We start from the raw sequence: 22,439 nt of genomic DNA, 5'->3' as shown, positions 1-22,439 counted from the left end.
GTGGGATATTGTGGGTCTCTCTTTTCCCTAACTTGACTTTCCCCAGCCTCTGAATCCTAAATGTTTTTCTCAGTCCGCCACTAATCCCAGCTCTCCTGCGGCTAAAGTGTATCCTCTTTAATGTCCCCCCTCTCCCTCTCTTAACTCTATAGCTTGGATTCTTCAAGCGAGCCATCTACTACCGGATAATGCCAAAGCACCAGGGGGTGAAAATTCGCAAGGCTGAGCGCTATCAGTTCAATCTGGGTTTTCAGCCTGAGGAGCCGCAGAAAAAGTACTGGATCACCAACTGGACAGAGATGCAGCATTACTACTACTGAGGCCTTAACTTGGAACCCTGAACCATTCACCGTCACACTGTTTTGACACGGGCCAAAGAACATTGGGCTTCGTCAAGCCACATGGATTCCTCAGTGCACGGACCAACTGTGGAGAGTGCATTCTATTTGAAACATAACTGTTTGTACATTTCTAGTAGATTTCATCAACTTTTTCAGTGCAATATACTGAACATTTTTGTTTCAGAGATTGTAATTTGTTATGTATTTTTATTGAATGCAGTGCTGTAAATTGAATCGGGGTTGCATTCAAGAGTAACTTGTTTGTCATTAGTTGTTTTGATTAAGGTTTTTATGTACTGAATTTGGTGTTTTCATTTCTTTCTGAATCCTCTGTGCACAGTTCCTGGTCATTCATCATGTTTATTTCTACCATGTCCGTTTGCTCTCTAATCAGAGGAATGAGTCTATTGATTTTCTCTGTGATTGTATAAGTCTTTCCCTGCTCTGTCCCCAATCATCATTTTGTGGTCAGTGGTTGTAGGCTATGTATGGGTCTTAAATCTACATCAGTCATTCTGGAGATCATTTTCAAACTGCACTTAAAATATGTTGACCAGCATCCACTGTGTTATGAGTGAACAAGCGTCTTTATTGTGTGTGAATGTCCATGTCAGTGTTTGGCAAGCATCAAGTAGACTAGCATCTCAATTGCAGTCGTGGTTGTGGAACTGACCTCATATCCAGAACATGATAATAGTACTCTTAAAGCTACATGAAAACATTATTTCCCTAGTTTCAGGGAATAAATACAGAGTGTACTAGTGTGGTACAGAGAGAAATTCCTTGAGTACTGTGGAAGAATGAGTTTTATGTTTTACTTGCCCCCATGAGATTCCACTGCTACGGTCCATTGTCAAACAATCTTGCAACAAGTTAAAAAGCAAAAGCTTCTTGTTTGTATGTAGACTTACAGTCTATATACATGTTGATGAGATCATGGGAGTACACTTAATCACTATTTATTACACTGTCTTGCATTATTATAGGACCTATTTGGATATTTTAAAATGATCACGTACAGGGAGTCACAACACTGGATTCAATAATACCTTATATTGTACCTGACTGGAGAGTTCATGATGTTGTAACTCCAGCGTAGATAGTTACACCATAAATTGTACATAGTGACAAGTTATGACGCTACAAATTATGTAAGTTACAAATTGACTATATGAATGAATGCATATGTCATTGGCCTTTGTTGTTTCACTGTCCCTGAGTTTTGTATTTTTGTACGCAACAGTGAGCTGACACTTGGATTGTTTCCAAGCCACTGTGGCCCCCATTGAGGTCTACCTGCAGCACTGAAAATGGACTGGACCAAAAGAAGACAGTCTCTGATGGGACAAAGTGTTGCGTTACCGCCCTAGTCCGTGTTACCTGAGAGCCCACAGGTATTCTGTTGTGAAACTGAGATCTGTGGTCGTTACAGAGGCTCCATTGACTCTCTGAGTAAAGAGGGAAGGGCTGATGAACCAATGCACAAATTCTGTTCTCTGTGGTGGTGTTGTTTTTTTTAACTGTGCAGTTTCAATGTAATTAAATTGTTTTGAACAACCTTTCCAGTTTTAATTCACTGCCAGGAATTATTTTGTGTTTTCCAATGATATCTCACTTACATATCACACATAATACACATAATACATATTTAGCTTCTTTATTGTAGAAATGCAGATTCAACAAAAAGAAAATCAAATATTCAAAAATGTTTACACAATCAATAACTTTACAAACATTCATTTTAAAACATTTCCTCCCTAAACATTAAAATATTACAAATAAATTACAAAATTGTAATGTTCTTTTGCATAGGCAAATAAAAAAAAAAAATTGGACTCCAAGAGTATACAATAAATATACAAGATTAGATAGGGAGGCAGACCAAAAAGAAAAGCTAATTTAAGATGTATACTTTACAGTACACAAAAACACTGATGTTCACATTGAGGTTAGTACAGTATCACTGATGACTAGTCTTTCTGCTTGAGCTCCATCGTCGATAAGGACTTCTCAGGCTTTCTTGACTTCCTGTACTTGTAGGCCAATAGGATGGTGGCCACTAATAGGACCAGGCCAATGACCAACAGGACCCACTGGCCAGCTAAGGCAGCCGAGCTGTCCACACTCATACCCAGGAAGTCCACTTTAGTAGATACTGGAACTACAAACAGAAAGTACTGAGTAAGTAATATGTTGGACTACCTCACTCATTCACATTTTGCAGGCTCCAGATTCTCCACAAGGGGAAGCTGGGTTTTTTTAGACCCTTTCATTTTTTTGGGGACACCTGCAAGTAATGAGTGTTACATCTGCATTTTTTAAAAGTTTTTCTTGTTTCAATGTATTGTATGTAGTTGTGTTTGTTTGTATTTTTGAGATTTTATGTCTTGCACTTGTAAGACTGAATGAAAATTAAATAGCAGTAGATAGGAAATAAAATTCAGCATGTGGCTGTAAAACATCAAATGGCAGATTTTGTAAAATAATGTTTTTTATTATCAATATTATTTTATTTACTTAGTTTTACAGTCTGGCCTCTGCATCCCACCCCCACTTTTTGACAAATTAAATCTGCCTCCTATTTGCAAAGCAACCAGGAGGACAGAGGACACACAATGACACAATGACCTCTGTACTCTTCATTCATTAGAAGTGTAAAAATTACAGAGGTAACTGTCTGGACCTGGTTTTGGGTGCTTTGTTTCAGTGAAACTGTTGTTATATTAATGCCACATAATAATAATCCAAATCTTCAAAGGCAGGGTAACTTGCTTCCATTTTACTTCCTTTATATTCTTGCCACACTTAGGTGTTCATTTTTGCATCTAAATTCTGCATTTCTCACTTGATCTTTCAAACAACGGCTGTGTTCTCTTTTCCCCATGATCTCCCCCAAGCTCTCTTTTTCCCTCTGCTGCTAAGAATCTCATCAAATCTAATCTGTACACACCCTATCATCATGATCTCATGAGTAAAACAAGGAGGGCAGGAGAGTGATTTCACTGTAGACCACAGCAGAGGACAAAAAAAATAAAAAATAAAGCCTCTGTGTGAATACATTGTGCCTTTTCTTCTGGGAAGGAGTTCAATAAAGGCTTGGCTTTTTCATAGAATTTTCTGTGGAAAATTCCAAATTTCCACAGAATATGCTTTCCTGCATGAATGTGCCTGTACTTGGGTTTCAAAATATGTGAATGCATGAAAGTGTTAGACATACTTGTTGAAGGTTTCCAGTCATATTCAGGCCACCCGCGAACATCGTTGTTCCTGTCATTCTCTGCCTCCAGCCATTGAATGAGGGGTTGGAAATACTGCATGAGTGGCTGAGCACTCATTTTGGGCGCGCCGGTTATCATGGTCAAAGCCTCGGGCCAGGGCTTGCTAAAGCCCTGCTTCATCACATCACTGCAAACAACATACGTCAGAGAGGAGGTCAGAGAGACGAGGATCAGCAGCAAGAGTGTGTTCTAGAGATGATTACACACATGACGTAAGGCATGTTCTTACCAGCTGCCTACACTGACAAATACTTAAATGTATGGTATAACGTAACATAGTTACCAAAAAATCATGCCTTTTTTATGTAAGCAAAAAAATAATTTCTAGTATGCATGTGTATATGTTAGGAGACCTGAGACTCTTAAGTTTTTATATCATAAATCGGATATGGACAGGCTATTTTTAACAGTGGTTGTACATCATTCTTTGACAAAGTTGTCTGTGGGTTGTTACACCTGAGTGTAGGTGTATGTAGTGTGCACTAACCCCAGCAGCTTCCCAGCTTCTTTAGATTTGTAGATATCGCAGGTATGTAGGGGCCCCTTATGCCCGGCGGCGTCACACAGAGCCTTGTGGAACTGAAACTGGATGATGAAGCTGACAAAGTACCTGATGGAGGATAATTTAATATCTGTTGTCATGACAGTGCTTTAATGTCAGCAGAAACCAGAGAATCCCAGTAGAACACAAAAACAAACAGGTACTGTCACATGATTGATTGTTTTTTTAGCCATGTGACTTAGAGCACATTATCTTTTACAGCTTATGTCCATACATTTATCTTATCTATCCATAGCTGATTGGAGTGTGTTGAAGCAGTTATTAACTTCTCTGTGCTCAGTTATCAGGTGTTCTGTTTGTTTTGCTTAATCAGGAAAATTTACCTCACGTAGGGCACATTAGCAGGGATGTGGAACTTCGCACCTGGGTCGAAGTCATCCTCGGTACGGCTTATAGGTGGACACAATCCCTGGTACTTCATTCTGCAACGCAAAGGAAAAGAATAATCTTTACTAAATTGTTATTTAAGCAAATCATTTACAAATGCAACATTTTTATCGCACAATTAATCAAACGCTTACTCATGAACTTACCTCAATTTAATCATTAATTTGCATTTCACTAAATAGTAAACTTTGAAGATGGACCTTTACCTGAGGTTCCACCACTCTTTGTTGTACTCAGTCGATGGGATGCGTCCATCAAATACCTTCCATCTCCACTGGTCCATCAGGTAGCCAAAAGGTAGAAAGGCAATCTTGTCAAGTGCCATGCTCATTAGAAAGTTGATATCACTCTCTAGAGGTGGGATCAAAAACGTCAAAATCATGAACTGTTATAGCATCATAGTACATGTAGGATTTTCTCAACCACACCAAGACAAAAGTATCTGCCCACCATGATTGGTCACTCACCTTTGTCGCTCTCAACTTTGTCCAGGAGGCCAATGCTCTTCAGATGTTTGGGTGTGGACACAGACAGGGCGAGAACATCGCCAATGGCCTCATGGAAGCCAGGGTTGGCTCCATCGCGGAAGGACACAGGCTGGTCTTTATACTGCAGGAAGTACTGGACATGGCCCATCTCATGGTGCACCGTGATCAGATCATCCATAGTCACAACGGTGCACTGCTTGATCCTGGAGACACAAATAAGGCAATAATTACGGCAATTTTAACAGAGGAGATTTCAAAGAAGAACCCATCATTCTATTTTACATCTTCGTGGCTTCCATATACTGAATGGTATTGAAATAAAAGTAGTTCAATCTACTATATATCTGAGAAGTTGGTTAGACAGCAGTCTGATTTTTAAACCTCATGTGGAACAACTTTTGCAGAAACTAAAGATAACATTTTCTGCCTCATATCAGAATAAAGTATGTTTCTCTTTTGAGGACAGAAACCATCATGTCTGAGATATCCTGTTTAAAACAACTTGATGCTGCTCATTTCCGTTTAAAACAACTTGATGCAGAGATTAATATCGTACTCATCACTGTGTAGCATATGAAAAGGCACGCTGATCAGAACACTATCATTTTTGTTTCCTACTAAAGCTGCCTCAGTATATCACATGTCTTCTCAAATTTAAAAACTACTGCTCATCAGACCAGATCTCAAGACTAGCTAACTCTTAATAGCCCGTGAGTAATTACTGAACTTGGGAAGACTGCCTTCCAGTACTTTGCACCATATAAATTAAATGAATTACAGAAGAGTTTAAAACTTAGAAGTTGACATTGGGTGCCTCATTATTTTTTGTTTTTCTCCACAACAGTGTTTGTTATGTAATGACAAAATGGGAATAACTTTTCTTTCTTTTCTTTCCTCCACTTACGGCCCTGCAGTCTACTCATGCTCAGTCTTACTAGAAAACCCCTACTTTTGATTTTTTACATTCGGCCCCCTTTTTTAACAATTAATTAATTTGCCTCTTTTTTCTTTTCTCTTTCCCTTTTTCTTTGTGTTTTGTATGTACTTGCTTGAGACAGCTGTGTTATGTTCTGTATGTCTTATCTCTGTCCTTTTTTCTACTGCTGTATAAACATCCCAATGAAAATGAGATTAAGTTTAACCTGAAGTCTTTTCTGTTATAGAAGTCCCATGCAGAGGCGTGGCACACCACTTGGCGTCCGTCAGTGGGCTTCCACAGCATAGATTTGTTCCAAAACTCTTCTGGCATTGGCATTAGACCCAGGGAGGTGAAAAATTTGTCCGATTCTTGGAACATTCTGGTGGGAGTCCAGCCCTGAATGGGAAAAAAGAGCATCATTGCAGATGTGGATGTCATATGCGGGGTACATATAAACAGTTTTGTCAGACAATAATATATTCAACATTTGGAAAAATCAACAGCTACAAAATAGATGGCTGCACAAAGGGTGAACAAATTATGGTAACAAAAGGATACCGTAGGCAGTAACACACTTGCTCCCCTCAAAATCATGTATACACTATATTCATGTATTACGTACACTTCATGTCAGTTATGGATGTCTGTTGCTTTTTACTGCTTTTATTTAATGCAATTGTAATCCTGTTAATCTTGTTTATCCTCACTCTGCTTGATCCTCCACCTTGGCCTGCATCCAAGTCTCATTTTCACTGAAACAAATTGATTCCAGACCTCTAAAGCTACAAGGCAAGTGGTGGGGGGAATGCATGATTGTGTGTGTGTATGTGTGTGTGTCAGTGTGTGTCTTTAGTGTATTCATGTGTGCAGCGGTGATCATTATGCAACAGCTGGTCCATGTGTTCATTCACCTGTGCAACCATAGCTGGCGTGGCATCGACTTGAGTGGCATGTGGGTAGGGCATGACCAAATCCATTATGCCAGACCATGTCTGTGCCCACATGTTGCCTGAAAAGAACAGAAGACAGCATTCATATTTCACATTTCTAAGTATTTATGGGGTACATTCTCTGCTGTGCCAGTGTTTAACTAAGTGGGATTTGTGACTGTGAGTCAGTCCAATCCCTAACCGTGTGGAAGTGTCACACACAATCTCACGCTTGATGCCTCTGAAAGAAAATTAAATCCTGCCTAAATCCAAATGCATATGCAGCCAACGACAGAATATTAATGGGGTATGCTCCCACATAAAAGGAGAGTTATGGCTATAGTGTTAGAATCCTTTGGATTCCATAGTGAAATATTGACTGAAATGCGGTTTTGTCCAGTGACCTTATCTTCAACTCCTGAAAGCCTTGTACAGTCAAAACAACATTTCTGAATGCCGTGTAGAGCCCCAAATATTGTTGCTTTATGAAATCCAGTTAAAAAATCTGCTTTAAGTTCCTCCTTGTTGCACTTACTTACCCAGCAAATGAGCAGGAATGGGTCCCTTTAGGTTGATGTTCTTGGGACCATACTCATTGTACAGAGCCCTGCGTACATAGGCGTGTACGTTCAGATAGAGCGGTTCCAGCTCCTTCCACAGACTCTCAAGGTCTTGCTCAAAAGTAGGTGTTTCATACAGAGAGCGCCAGAAAGCCCCATTGTCACTGTGACCTACAGACAGAAGCAGCAAACACAGAGATCAGTGATGAGTATTTTTCAAAATTTGTAATGAGTTTATAATACCACGTGATTGTATTGTAGTTTTATACAAACATGTCTTCTGAGTAATGCTGCCTTTGAGGCAAATATACCTTATACAGTGAATAAAAGTGTGCAAGGTGAAGCCAACAATTTTCAACATAAGGTCAGAAGCTCAGCTAAGTATGCTCAAGATTTTCCTTTTTTTCATCTGCCTTTTTCAAGCAAGACGGATCAGGGAAAATCTCAAGGTGGATGTAAAATGACTCCTTCAGGTCATACCATTGAGTGTAGCAGCTTTGTTGGCCAGTTCAACATATCTTTTGTAATCCTGGCGGAGTACTTTGCCAGCAGCATCTCGCCATCCTTTCCAGGCAAACAGCAATTCATCATAATCCCTGGACTCCGCCATGATTTTCTGAAGATCTGAAACACAACACATTCTTTTATTACACTAACTTTACTCACACTGCACTACCGTATGAAGCAGAGTGTCCATGATTTCTTCTTTCTGATTTCAAGCTTTTTCTGTGAAATGCTTAAAATCTTAGATCTCAAAATCACTTGGTAAGTATTAAGCAATCCTCATACATTACTTCATGTGCCACCTTGACTTTAATAATTAATTTCATTTCAGTAAGTGTCACATGTTTTGAATGGTGGACATCACAAGAGTCCAACTCTTTATATTAGGATCTGCATGTATTCCATAGTCTTACCTGGATCCAGTGGATGGCACCTCCCATCATCTCTGCAGACCTGAGCCACACTGTACTTGGTCTCCATGTTGGACAGCAGAGTGTTGTACTGAAAAGGTAACGGCATCCACTTATTATTAGACCCCAATGAAAACATTCACAATTATCTTGTTTTTGTATTTGGATGGGAGAGGCCATGATCATGTGAAACTAGTAACTCTAAGTAAATATGAGAATCATTGAATAATATTTAATTTACATATTCATAATCGCTACAGTTAAATCACATGGCTACTTGTTATTGAGTGCACCATCCTTGAGTTGGCTGATACTTGTTTGACATTTAATGAACTGCATCGCATGATATCACACACTTAAGCTCCTGGAGTTCACATATCTGGTCCAAAAAGAGCCTTACCCTTCACTATAACACTACAGTTTGCAAAAAGCATAAAACACAAGCACACAAGCAAACAAGTTCACAGTGTGTGTGCTCTTGCTAAGGTGCTCCTCCTAAGTAGAAAAACCAGGTCAAAAACATACCCATAGTATTTGTCCACCTCAGGACAACAATGTAACTTTTTAAAATGTGGCCTTTCCATTATATTCATATTGAACTTTATGTAACACTAAAATCTCAAAGGGCAGCACCAAAGGAACTCTTTTTTTTTTTTTTTAATCATCAGAGCACAAGTTGCCAAGCAACAGCTAAAGTTGACTGCAAAGAAAGAGAAGCAAAATATAAATAAGAGAAATATACATAATAGCATCAATGACCCTCCAAAGTCTGCAGGCTAATGTGAGCTTATTTAATTAGCGTCAGACTATATGGGTTGAGTTTTATCTGATCAATAAAGGCGAATTAGCTAGTGAAGGTGACACACACAATATCTCAATTAAACCTCCCTCAGACTACATAATGAGCTATTTGCATTTAATGATCTGGTCACAGCATTGGATTTTAATATGGTGGTTGATGGTTTTGCACAGAAACTGTGGGGAAAATTTAAAAAAAAGTTTGTTGTAAGCTAAGACAGCCCAGACTGTTACTATGTGTTTACTGAGTGGTGCAAAAGTTTGTCATGCTCTATGATCAAAGCTTTGGGGATCATCAGTTTGACATGTGTTTAGAGTTTCAATTCACTTTTCTTCCCCCTGTACTATATTTATTAAAACAGTTGCATATGAGTGCTGATTTTGCATACATTGCAAACATCTAGTACTGAGTTTTTGTGTCCAAATAAGGTATCATATGTCCACTGTTTCTTGCATGCTAACATTAGTGGTGTTAGCGAAGCTTAATGTTCTTAATCCGTGCTGCAGTTGATGGTTTGTTTTTATAGTGTCTAGTTTTCCTTCCAATATTGCCTTGAAAGAAAAGATGGGAATTTTTTTACAGTGATTTAACTACATCTGCCTCCAGAGCAGCTCTGTCTTGAATAAATATTTGTAAAACTAAAACTATTTCCTCCACACCTCTTCCAGTTGTGTTGAGGGCAGTGCGGCCCTCTCAATGTCGCTGAGTTTTTTAATGATGCGTTTGACCGAGGCGTCCTGGAAGTCAGTGGTGTCGTACTGACGGGCCTTCTGTCCATACTTCAGGGTGTGGGCCGACATCTCCAAGTTCTTCTCAAGCTAGGGAAGGATAATGAATAATCTTTAATTTTTCAGTTTTTACATTTTTTGATTAAGCAATCATTTTATTGATTCCCTGACTATGTGCACAAAATCAGAAGTCATATCTGAGTGATGAATGTCAAATGCCAGTGTAGATGCCTGAACAATGTTATAGTGATCACTGTGGAGTCGGTCAGTCCAAGGGTCTCACCATCGCCTGCTTATTGTCTTCATTGATATCAGTGTTGTACGTCCAGGAGGCCTCCGTGTATGCGTTCCACACTACCTCAGCTGTGCTGTTGTACTCATCCAGAAGTTTCTTTGCCTCAAGCTCATCTGTTTTCTTGTCTGTTGAAACAAGGACAGGTTGGATAGGTCAGCTGAAATGAAGGATGTGTACTGTGAATAAAGATCCTTGTAACTAAGTGTGAAAAATACTACCACATTTTAGCAAAAATATGATGTGTGAATTATGATTAGAATGTGCAAACACTCTTATTATTTTTAGGCATTTTCTTCAATAGGAAAGAAAACTTCTCTGTTTGTTGGCATGTAGAAAAAATCTTGGATGTGACTTGCTATTGCAAGACATTTTACCAAGGCAAAATAAACAGGCTGCACCACATATCACCCATCCTGCACAGTAACCATTTCTTTGTTACATCTTAGAGAAAAAAAACATTTTTTAGCCCGCCCTCACTTTCTCACATGTAACTTTAACCAGTGCTCTTTGGTGTGCTCAAAATTCCCTCTTACCAATATCCTCTGGGTAGCCTTCGGGGACGGGTGGCACCCAGTCGAAATCAGGCCATCCCATTGTCTCATTTACATTTTGATTTTCCAGCCACTTAATAATGGGGTCAAAGTATCTCATCAGTGAACCAGCATCCATCTTGTTGGTGCCTAAAGCCTCCTGGAGCACAACAGGCCAAGGTTTGGAGGAGCCTGCCTGAAGAACTGTCCTGGAGGAGGAAGAATAAAAATGTAATATATCTCATTTATCTCAAGCTTTCTGTAATGAATAGTGGAGGTCCGGTAAGATCACATACTTTAAAATGGCCCCTGCTTCTGGAGAGCTGTAGATGTCACATGTGTGCAAGGGACCCTTGTGGTTGGCTGCTTGGCATAGTTTTTCATGAAACTGGAACTGCAGGATGAAGCTGACGAAATACCTGCAGGGGAAAGGATTGCTTTGTCATCTCTTGTGCAAGTGTGCAACACATTTATGCTACTACTTTTCAAACTCTTCAACACAATTAAGTAAAAATTCAGTTAAAAGTAAAAAAAAAAAAGGAAAAAAAAGAAAGAAGAAGTCAGTCAACAAGCTACACACAAAGAGGATGACGATTAAAGGTTATTACAAGTAAGTGGACAAAATTAGTTTAAAGAGAGTCTTACATCATCTACTTTTTGGTAAAGACTTAATCTTTCACACTTCCATATACTGACTAAAAATATTAAAAATGACTGTAAAGTTGAGATAATACGAATTCTGTCAGCGTATTATCTACACAAAATTTCTGTTTAATTGTACTTTTAACTATCTGTCATTCCCCACCTCATGAAAGAAACCAGCTGGGATCTAAGTCTTTTCTTATAAAGCCCACTGCCTCTGCAACCAGCTTCCAGCTATTGTAGGGTTACCGTATTGTTTAAAACCGCACTCAAGTGCCAGTAATTCTGTGCAGATTACAGCACACAATACTTTAACTCCCAGCTCACCAGCCATTCTTGCATTTTCATTCACTCTATTCACTTATTTCCCCGGTACCCTCATATGTATGTACAGGCACATACACAAACATCCTGACACACACACACTTACACTTATCATGCATGGGCACTAAAAAGGCTCCATTTTATGGAATTTTAAACTTTAAAGCTGTTAAATCTTTGGTTTTCATTCTTTAAAGCACTCTGTGACACATTTGGGTGAGTATAGCGTTAATCAGACATCTCAGATACTAAATACATGTCATGAAAGTATCGATAGTCCAACCTGTCTGACTATCACATCTGTTACATAGTGGCGTAGCTGGAACAGGATGCTACCTGATGTATGGTGTGTTTCCAGGAATGTGGTATTTTGCGCCAGGATCAAAGTGCTCCTCTGTACGCCTGGTGGGTGGGCAGATGCCTTGATATTTTGTCCTTTAAGAAGAAAGAAGAAACACATGGATTTAGAACACACTGGCATGGGTTATATAACTAAGACATGAGTTCTGGAAAGCTATCCAGCCTATACTGATTTCTTCAAGCAACACCTCACTTTAGACACACACTAGTCTGAATGCCAGCAAGTACAACCACAGTCTTCTACTGTTACTACAGAGCAGCTCCACTTAATCTGTTTGGGCTGTGATTTGTGTAAGGGGGGGTGTATTGCCACCATCCCGTATAAAGGACACTATTATTTGGACACTGGAAACCTTTAAAGAGATGTTGCAAAAAAACAGGTTGGCAGGCCGGAGTATGTGCACAGAAAGTGGTATTCATTAGGAAACAGGGGCAAAAATGAAGTCCGGGAAATTCAACAAAATAACTCAAAGCAAATTAACAAATAAAATCTGCAGCCTCACAGCAAGCTGCCATCTACTCCCTTCAATAGACCAGTGACTGGCCTTTTACCTTCTCAGCTGCACCTAACTGAAACGTACCATCTCAGGTTACCGTAAGGTGTGCTAGGCTGACACCATACTTTCAAAACATAAAGAACACTGACGTAGAAATTCTGTTACTGCTGACAATCACAGTTTCCTGTGATTACACACACACACACACACACACACACACACACACACACACACACACACACACACACACACACACACACACACACAGCTACGAATGCACCAACTTTTACAGAATGTCATTTACTACAGAACAGTTTTATCCTTCCTACCTCAACTTGACAGTAGTGAGTCACTACTGGGTGCAGCTAATGATGCACTCCTGTTGACACTATTAGTAATTAAGCAGATGATCTGCTCTATCATCACAACTCTCAAAAAGAACATGAAGCCCTTCAGCAAAATATAACATTACACAAATATAATACTGAAACTTGTATTACATTCGTGCAACATGACTGAAATAAACAGAAACATGAGACTGAAATTAGTGATTTTATACAAAAACACTAGTAATGTTGGGAACCAGGGCTTTGAAGATTCAAATGACATACTAATGCTAACTCCACTACCCCTGTTTGAAGGTAATTTCCATGTCTTAACGTAATAGTTCTACATTTTGGTAAATAAGTATATTCACTTTCTTGCCGAGAGTTAGATGAGAAGATTGATACCGCGACTAGCCGGTTATCTTAGCTTAGCACGTAGACTGGAAAGAGGGGGATATAGTTAGCCTTGTTCAGTCCAAGGGCAGCAACTTCCTGAAGTCTCCACTGGTTGCCTGGCAACCTCAACCCTGGAAAGTTACTGCATCCAGCCAAGAAATAGTCTGGCACATAACCCCCTGTAAAACCACAATGTGTCTTTTTTACAAATTGTTTTTTGCACAGATTAAACTGATATAACTTTGCTTTCATGTAAGATATAACTTAACACGGTGAGTTTTAGAATTTTAGAGGTGCTGGTAGGAGTTGTTACCTTTGGACAGAGCCAGACCAGCTATCTCCTCTCATTTCCAGTCTTTGCACTAGGCTAAGCTGGCTGTAGCTTCATATTTAATGTACAAACATAAGAGTGGTACCAATTTTCTCATTTAACTCTCTGCAAGAAAGTAAAGAAGCGTATTTCCCAAATCTTCCAAGTAGCCTATATTAAGCCTTTGCACAAAAGCTTACCTGAGATACCACCACTCTGAGTTGTACCGATCTGGAGGGGTGCGTCCACTGAAGACACCCCATCTCCACTGGTCAATAAGGTAGCCAAAGGGAAGGAAGGCTATCTTCTCCAGAGCCATCTTTAACAGGTAGTTGATATCAGTTTCTAGAGAAACACAATGCAGCATTTAGTTTTACAACCTTTGGTTAAGAATAAGATCATTCATCCATTTTAGTGGCTTGGATTTGTTTTATTTTGTCTCTTTACCATAGTCAGAGGTCACAGATTCCAGCAGTCCAATGGCTTTCAGATGTTTAGGTGTGGAAACGGAGAGAGACAAAACATCTCCAATTGCCTCATGAAAACCGGGGTTGGCTCCACGACGAAAGCCCACAGGCTGGTCCTTGTACTGCAGGTAATACTGGATGTGCCCCATCTCATGGTGTACAGTGAAGAGCTGCTCCATTGTCACTGTGGTGCACTGCTTGATCCTGAAGAGAGAGAAACATCCATATAGTTGATCGATGATTTTGTATTATCAAGTTTTATCAACAAGATTAGCAATCAGTATATAAACTGAATAGCAAAGATATACTCCTAAAGGTTTGTAGTCCATAAGAATTAGGACTTTTGTTGGCTCTGTACTCCAGCACATATGACTTATAAGTTATGACTTTCCACTTTGATTTGAGGGTCCACATCCAATAAAAGTCCACACTGTTCATGCTATGGTTGTGAAGATCTCCACCCTTAAAATGTCATCATTTTAAAGGATAGGTTCACAATTTATCAAGCCTGTTTTAAAACAATATTCAAGTACCCAAATGAACATTGAAACAGGATTTTCTTGCTGTAATCATTCCCCCTGTTTATACTGGCCACTAAGAGATTCCTACCTTATGTGCTTACAATTTAAGTGATGGAGGACAAAAGCCACTGTCCCCACTCCATACAAAAATGTATTTATATTTGAAGCTAATATGAAGCTTCAGCCATCCAAATTAGTCAAATCAAATGGATATCTTTTAAGTTACAGTCTATTTAGTACCAAATTCCCTCTTTTTGTTGCTATACTTTCACTGCAGCTGACCAGGGAAACATTGTCCAAAGAAACACAAAGTAGGAATTCCATACTAAAAAGTAAATGTAACTGTAAATGTAGAAGATATCCACTTTACTTGATTAACACTATTCATATGGGCACCTGACTATTGTTTTAAGACAGACTTGAAAAATTGTGGACCTATCCTTTAACATCATTGTGTCATTTGAAATAATGTGAACTGCAGTAGATTCAAAACAAAGGAAAACATGCAGTATTACTGCCCACCAACTTCACTGTATAGTGCACAATAATTATAATATCTCCTTCATCTGTTTTCAGCTTGTAAGTTAACAATGAATGAAGTATAACTATAACTCACTAAATGGTTCACTTGTAATTAAACTAATTAATTTTACCTGAAGTCTTTGCGGTTGTAAAAGTCCCAAGCAGAAGCATGGCACACCACCTCTCGATTGTCAGGTTTCTCCAACATGGACTCAGCCCAGAACTCATCAGGCATCTTCTCCAAACCCAGAGAGGTGAAGAAATTCTCAGCAACACGAAACATGTGTGTGGCATTATAGCCCTGGGGAAAGGAAACAATATCAGTGCTATTTTACAAAACTATGATAAGAGTTGGATTTGTGAGATTTCTTTTATCATTTCATCTCATTATCGTCATTCATTCATTCATTTTCCCCCTACAATCCATTTGAGTAGCACAAAAGCTTCCTCCCACCCCCACACTTACTTGGTTGACCATTTCAGCAGTCACATCCAGGTTGGGTTTGTCAGGAAATGGGATCATCATACCATATATATTGTTCCAGGTCTGGGCCCACATATTTCCTGGGAATGAGGAGGAAAACACTTAAGCAACAGTTCTAACTTGTTATGGGATACTCCGCTCACAGGCACTGTAGGAATTGTTTGTTTATGCAGCATGTTTATTTATAGTAATGAGATAAACACACAGAATTTCACACATACCTTTCTATGCTGTGTCTGAATGCAAGTTTGATCTTCTACGCTTTTTAAAAGTTATGTTGTGCAGCATGTGTTCACGTGTCTTGCTAAGCAGTGCAATGCAAAGTATTTTAGCAACATAAAAATGTTCTGTTGTACCTAGCAGGTGAGCAGGGATAGGTCCTTTAAGGTTGATGTACTTGGGACCGTACTGGTTGTAGAGCTGGCGACGCACAAAGGCATGTAGGTTGAGGTAGAGGGGCTGAATTGTCTTAAAAAGGTCCTCTATGACGTTCTCAAAGTTTTCAGTCTCATACCAAGAGCGCCAGTCATCTCCAGTGTCCTTAAATCCTAAACAGGACAAAATGTTTATGTTATTTATTTCTGTTTCACTTTCTTACTCTCCTTGCTCCCCCATTACTTCATTCTCATTAAATTAATTATTTTATCAAATCAAATTTTAAAAAAAGTTTTTTTTTTAAAAAGTAGAAATTCGTCTTCAGCTTGCATGACAATCAACATCAGAAATTACATCATACACAAAAATGGTGAGTAAAAAAACATGAATAATCACTGCAGTATACTAGATACAACTTCATAAAAGGCAAGGAATAAATTGTTTTAAATGATTTGAAATCATTTAAAACAATTTTAGACCAATTTAAGTAAATTGCCAGGTACATGGGATTCAAAACAATACTGGCATGCCCATTAGTTTCCGTTTTAACTGATGTATGGCATATGGGGTAAAGAAAAATAACTATTAAAAAAAATCCTTTATCCCACATACCACTGAAGCATTTGTAGCACTATGAATCTTGTGCTCTTAAAGTCAAAGGTCAAATGGTGGTGCTTACCATCAGCTTGAGAGGCTTTGTTGCTAAACTTCACAAACTTGGGGTAGTGCTCCCTGAGAGGTACACCTGATGCATTGTGCCAGCCCTCCCAGGCGAACAGTAGCCTTTTATAGCTCCTGGAGTTGGCCATGATTTCTGTGAGCTCTGAAAAAAGAAAAAATCCAACACACCGTAAGTCATAAAGACAATTACATAAAAAGCAAAAGCTGGATGTTTTTCCAAAAACAATTCAGATGTATCAGTGTTTGGATGACATCATGCTCCTTGTGCTCTCTCGGCAGGAAAAGGCCACAACAGACACATTATCCAAGTGGTTAGCTTTGAGTTATGATAACTCAGTTTCAATTTATCTTCAAAATGACAAAAATAGGAAATGGAGGTGAGGAAAAGGTGAAAGCACAAGGTCACAGAAGATAGCACTGGTGGAAAACAAGATTGATGACAGCCTATTTGTTATTATAATGATAATGTATAACATGTTTTTGTGATGGGATGTGCATCATACTTCGAATAACCCTGTTCCACCCTTGATTAGTTCCATTGTGAGATTATAAAACCAAAAATCATTATGGATACTGCAGTAAATGGGCACAGGGCCATTGTTCACAAAACATGCTGGCGGAGTTAAAAGCTACTGACATGCTGTTTCTTCAGCCTTTTCCTCAATACTCACAAGCACATCTATAACACTTCCTTTGGAGACCTCTTTAAAGTAACTTTGCCCATCCGGTTAGTTTTCCAAGAGCTGATAAGATCTGAACCACTTACAACTGTTTTTCTTACTAGACTTCCCCTCTAAATTGTTGCTTCTTTCATGTTTCTCAACATCTCTCTCTCTCTGTCTCTCTGTTTCTTTAAAATAACTCCAAAACATCTGTATCACATGATTCATGTATTATGACCCTCAAACTGAGCAATTATTCAGTATTTACTCACCAGGTTCCAGGCTCCAGCTTATGTTTGGTTGTGGATGGACCTTGGCTGTCGAATAAATATTGTCCATGGTGCTGAGAATTGTGTTATACTGCAGACAGGAAACAGAGATTTGAAGTCAGCACTGATACCTTGACAAAAACATCACATAAAAAACACTGTCTGCTTTAGATTTTTCTCATTATAAATATTAAACAGAAACAAACCTTTTCTCTTTCCTCCTGGGGCAGGTTGGCAGCTCCCAGTATCATGATCTTCTCCATCAGCTTCTTTTCTTCAGGGGTAGGGAGAGAGTTGATAATCTCGTGAGAGAATACCTGCTTGGCCTTTTTCCCCCAAGCTTCAGTGAAGGCCTGCTCTTCAAGGGATGCTTTTACCTAAAGGCGAGAGGAGGAGGAAATGAATGTCAATGATATATTGATATATCTCCTCATTTCTGCGATTACTGATCTGTAAATATCTAAAATGTAAAGGCCTGCAAAGAGTGGATAATGAATATGTAGCATCAGTCCTTTAGCTTACTTATCTCTTAAAGCGCGTCTTTATGACCAAGCGAAGTCCACATTGCTCTTTGATATTATGATATTATATCAGTTTGTTGTTATACAAAAAGCAAAAAGTTAAGCAAAAAGACCTCATAAATGACTGCAGCCCAAAGGAATTCAAACGCCAGACATTTCCTGTTACTAGCAGCCAGATTTTCATCAGTATTAGCACTTTGCCTCTTTTCAATATGAAGATTTGCATTAGAATAACTGTTGCACCACACTACCACACATTATATAATGCAGACCATGTGTGTAGTACATTTAAGAGATGTTATTTTATTTATTCTTGTATGAATAACATCTGCAAACTATGTTTTTTTTCTTATTTTCTAGGGTTGGCAATGCTAATCTGTCTGCCCATTTGTTATTCAACTCCTAAATCTACAACATGTATTCATCTGTGACTTAATATGTTCCCTGACAGCTGCACCATCATATATTTCCTCTGGGATCAATAAAGTGCTCCATCTGTCTATCAGGAGCAAGGACAGAACAGCAAAATAACCCGAGCTCAAGGATAATATTTTGACAAAATGCCTTTGTCTCTCAAGCACACATCCTCATATATGGCCTCATCTGAATCTCAAGAGCTTTTCTTTATGGGACCCTGGACATAGATGTTCACGGTATATAATGACGGTGTGGGAAGAATGGATGGAATCAAGGCTACTGCGGAACACTGTATGGATAGTGTATGTGTTGCACATTGATTTGCTCCTATTGAAAATGATGAACTACTGCTGTATTGTTACAGCACTATGTGTACCATATACTGCACCTTTGACATTTTATTTATTTATTATTTGAAAAAAATTGTTACTCTATGCTGTAACTGTATATTTTGTGTCATGTTAGAGTTACTGTGTGACTACCAATAGCTTTGTCTCGCTTGGAAACACACTAATGTTGACGTAACCTGAGGGCAATGAGTGCTCAACACACATTCTGATAAAAGTAATGATAACTTCATTCCAGTCATGTTTTCATCGAAGCCTCTTTTTCCTCAGCATTCACTAAAATAACTGGCTGTATGAGGAAAAACTGGTAACAGTGACTTGAAGTATTAATTCTGACCTCTCAATCTCTGTCTTTTTCTCAATTGTTTTTTCCAGCTTGCCTACACCCATCCACACAGATAATCACATTCTCAGCCAAAGAAACACATAAAGAAAAAGGGTGAAACGGCATTTTCGCTTTACTCAGCATATTAGCTACAGTGTGTGTGTTGTAATTTGTAAAAAAAAAAAAAAAAAAATTTAAAAAAAGGCAAAAACGTTACAGTTCCTGCTCTATTACCAAATCTTCTCACTCATTCACCATATGAACATGTAACCTCTGTGTGTACAAAGGACAACCAGACATGAATTCAATACTACTGTAAGAGTCTCTCTCCAAAGTAAGATACCCATGATCACATTTTGATTGCTAGTTTCAAGAACATTAAATTTAGTATTTAAGTAAAGACATGTCTGAAGTCATTTGCTTCTGAAGTAGTTGAATTTTGAGGGAAGATTTTGTTTAGTAAAATGCTTCCAAAATGAATTTATAACATCTGAGAATGAAACCCTTCACTAGTTCTCAAATTTCACATTCAAGGCGCATAAATTTGGCAATACGCAATGAATTTTGAAAGCAACTGAGCCCCGGGTCTGATTGTGTTACTTAAAGGCGGTTGGTATTTCATTCTAGGATTCAAAGGACATCAGTTATTGAGAACCACTCTCTTCGTTTTTTACTCCACATAATAAGAAGCCTGTGGACCGATCCTCATTCTGTTTGATCCACTACATGCCTAACCTGGCAGGCTGAGCCTCATTTGCACCAAAACCAAATCATGCTCACCGCATGGACTGAGGCGAAAATGTGTGTGTGAGTGCGTGTGAGTGTTTGCTTTATGTGCACAAGAGTGTGCGTGCTATAATTTAGTCTCTGCCCATTTATTTTTCAATAAATTCAATGTATTGGACTCACAGTGCAGGATAAGTGGAATACCATCATTAAAAAAATCATAGAAGCAATTCTTATTCTCTGTCAGCCTGAATGGCCAAGCTCCCCTAGGCTGCCAGATCAGATGGGGCTCAGTGGTCTGATTCACTTTGATCCCATCTTTGAATTGTCCAAAAAAAAAAAAAAGTGCTCATAACTAAAAGCCTGCTCATCTTTCACCTTACATCCCGAACACATTCTGGAGAGCAGAACATATTCTGCAGCCTGACCCTTTTGACACTGGTGGTGGTGGGGGCCACATTTACACCTGTTCAGCGTGTGAGGAGAGCAGTTCCCAAAGCCTGGATAGTGTAGTGAAATCCTGTTGTGACAGCTGTCCAAGCACATGCAGAAGAAAAAAAAACCCAGAGGCTCCATTTGACAAATTGCTTTCATGAGTTTGTATAATACTGGATAAGCCTGCATTGTTAGGACGTATCCATGAATATGAGCATGTTGACTCTTGTGCCTGAAGGCAAGTAAATGCTCTTTCACACCTCTGCAGTTTCACTGGTTCCTGCAACTGCCTGGCTGACTATACTTTGCTCCTGTTTTAATGTTGGTATCTTTTCTCCCTCATCTTTACTGTTTATGCAAATGTTCCTTTGGCATATGGTGAGATGAAACCATAAAACCCCTACAATCTGCTGTTAATGTAATGTCTCATAGCTTGCCTCTAAAAAGCCTCATTTTGAAATTGCTGCAAAAGACAGGCATTTTATTGTCAGCAAATATTGCCGTGGTGGACCATAAAACTATTGCTAAACTGCATCCTCTAGTGGGCGCGTCCATCTGGAGAAACTGTTAAGCAGAAAGTAAAGTAAAGAAATCATGAAACAGACAGTTAAAAAAAAATATAACAGAATAGCATGCAAGACCCCCTATAAATTTATTCAAAACTTGAAGACGTTTGCACCCCAGGCATTCATATTTGTTTTATATTTCCAGTAACACTCAAGCTGAGTTGGCTGCGTTGGGAGGAAACTGAGCATGTAATTCTGGAGAGAGATGAATAGGGGAGATCTCCAAGTCAAGCAGGGCTCGGCTCAACAGAAAGCCTTGACCATGCATGCATTTGTGGAGACAAGGTGCCAGTGCTGGCAAGAGCTGATCTAAACAGGTCAATTTCATACCAGCAGAGGAAAAAGGTAAGCTAAAATATCACTCTCTAAGCTCAAGACTCTAGTAGTCATCCTACCTGGAGCTTGGAGTTGTGGTCCGTCAGGTTGGTGTTGTAGGTCCAGCTGGCAGAGACACTGTTGAATAACACCTCTTCAGCAGTATGATTGTAGTCATCAAGGAAGCGTTGTGCTCCATCTGTGGTGTTTGCATATTCCTTTGGCAGCCAGCTTTCTTGTAGAGCCTCAGAGAGTCCCAGGACTGTCAGCAGCAGCAGCACTGACCGCAGAGACCTGTCCATACTGGTGCCCATGGCTAGCTCCCACTAACGACACCGTGTAGGAGAGAAACTGTAAAGTGGAAGAGTTGGAAGCAAGGGCTAAAAATACACTTGTTTCAATGTCCAGTGCAATGTCAAGTGAGAGTACACCTTCTCCCTTGAGCTGTTGTCTCATCCACTCTTTCACTGCTCCCTTCTTTGCCTCCCAGCCTGGCTGCTGGTGAAATGTACAGAAGCTAAAGCGAGCTTCTTTTTAAGTGGCAGTTTAACCCAGCCCACACTTCTCTGCAGCCTTCCCTCTCACCACTTTACAGCACTGGACATATTCCCCTCACCCCCCCCAGTTCCCCTCCTTACTCCTATCTTTTCTCCCTCCCTTGTGTTTACCAGCTTGCCAGGATTTGGATGGCTGTCAATATCTCTGATCAGATCCACGTTTCTATAACTGTAGGAGATGAGAGATGAGATATGACACACCAGTGCAATGTGCCTGCCTGCCTGCTTGTCTGCTTGCCTGTGGCAGCTCCTCAGTAACCAGCACTGGAGTGTCTGGGAGGGACTCCACATACTTTGCTCTCAGTTCCCTCCTTCAGCTTAGTGACAACAGAGGGAGGGGGAGTTATAATGAGAGGGGAAATGAAAGAGAGAAGGGATAGGGGAATGAAATGGGAGCGGGGGTAACCAGATTGAAGGCAGAACATTGAAAGGGCTGTGAGAGATTAGCAGAAAAAGTGAGAAAGAGGCACAGAACTGTGAAAGGGGCTCACCTACAGCACAGCTCTCTCTCTAATTGAGGTTAGAAAAATTATATCAAATGATCTCAAATGGAACCAGTGTATTTTCTCATATGGTCAGCACTTACTGTAACTGTAAGTGCCCCATTAGTGATCAAAAGTCTGCACGAGCCCCTGAAAAATTTATTTTAAAAGGGATGTCATTATTG

General features: G+C 39.5%; 2 protein-coding genes across 3 annotated transcripts in view; one reads left to right on the top strand and one right to left on the bottom strand.

The window, feature by feature from the left end:
* The window catches only part of itga3b (integrin, alpha 3b), a 32,469-nt gene extending 30,569 nt beyond the window's left edge, over positions 1 to 1,900 (top strand). Inside the window, exon 26 of one of the 2 annotated variants that reach the window (XR_010924799.1) lies at positions 153 to 290. Coding sequence is in view for 1 of the 2 variants with exons in the window: in XM_067575671.1 (XP_067431772.1) it covers positions 153 to 320 (168 nt within the window). In the remaining variant the exon portion in view is untranslated. Of the gene's footprint in view, positions 1 to 152 lie in introns of both variants that reach the window. The other variant, XM_067575671.1, reaches the window with a different exon arrangement.
* Positions 1,901 to 2,020: 120 nt separating this feature from the next.
* ace (angiotensin I converting enzyme (peptidyl-dipeptidase A) 1) lies at positions 2,021 to 21,826 on the bottom strand. The gene is made up of 25 exons (XM_067575670.1): positions 21,296 to 21,826; positions 17,770 to 17,940; positions 17,567 to 17,654; positions 16,631 to 16,774; positions 15,933 to 16,124; positions 15,559 to 15,656; positions 15,224 to 15,393; positions 14,030 to 14,253; positions 13,783 to 13,927; positions 12,030 to 12,128; positions 11,027 to 11,149; positions 10,734 to 10,939; positions 10,189 to 10,325; positions 9,837 to 9,995; positions 8,382 to 8,469; positions 7,945 to 8,088; positions 7,444 to 7,635; positions 6,887 to 6,984; positions 6,199 to 6,371; positions 5,036 to 5,259; positions 4,775 to 4,919; positions 4,505 to 4,603; positions 4,107 to 4,229; positions 3,559 to 3,746; positions 2,021 to 2,502 (listed from the first exon to the last, which is right to left on the bottom strand). Exons 1-25 carry the CDS (start codon positions 21,527 to 21,529, stop codon positions 2,312 to 2,314), a joined length of 3,855 nt encoding a protein of 1,284 aa, XP_067431771.1. The 5' UTR covers positions 21,530 to 21,826; the 3' UTR covers positions 2,021 to 2,311.
* Positions 21,827 to 22,439: the final 613 nt, after the last annotated feature.

Source organism: Thunnus thynnus, chromosome 20 (genome assembly GCF_963924715.1).
Source record: "Thunnus thynnus chromosome 20, fThuThy2.1, whole genome shotgun sequence".
Classification (NCBI taxonomy): Eukaryota; Metazoa; Chordata; class Actinopteri; order Scombriformes; family Scombridae; genus Thunnus; species Thunnus thynnus.
The sequence above is the reverse complement of the archived record's forward strand: the minus strand, read 5'-3'. Positions and strand labels throughout refer to the sequence as shown.

Coding starts and splice junctions, on each gene's coding strand:
- ace (XM_067575670.1), bottom strand. CDS start 21,529: ATGGGCACCAGTATGGACAGGTCTCTGCGGTCAGTGCTGCTGCTGCTG. Junction 15,394..15,558: donor CTGCTGAAATGGTCAACCAA/GTAAGTGTGGGG, acceptor TCCTTTCCCCAG/GGCTATAATGCCACACACAT. Junction 14,254..15,223: donor TACAACCGCAAAGACTTCAG/GTAAAATTAATT, acceptor CTCTCTCTTCAG/GATCAAGCAGTGCACCACAG.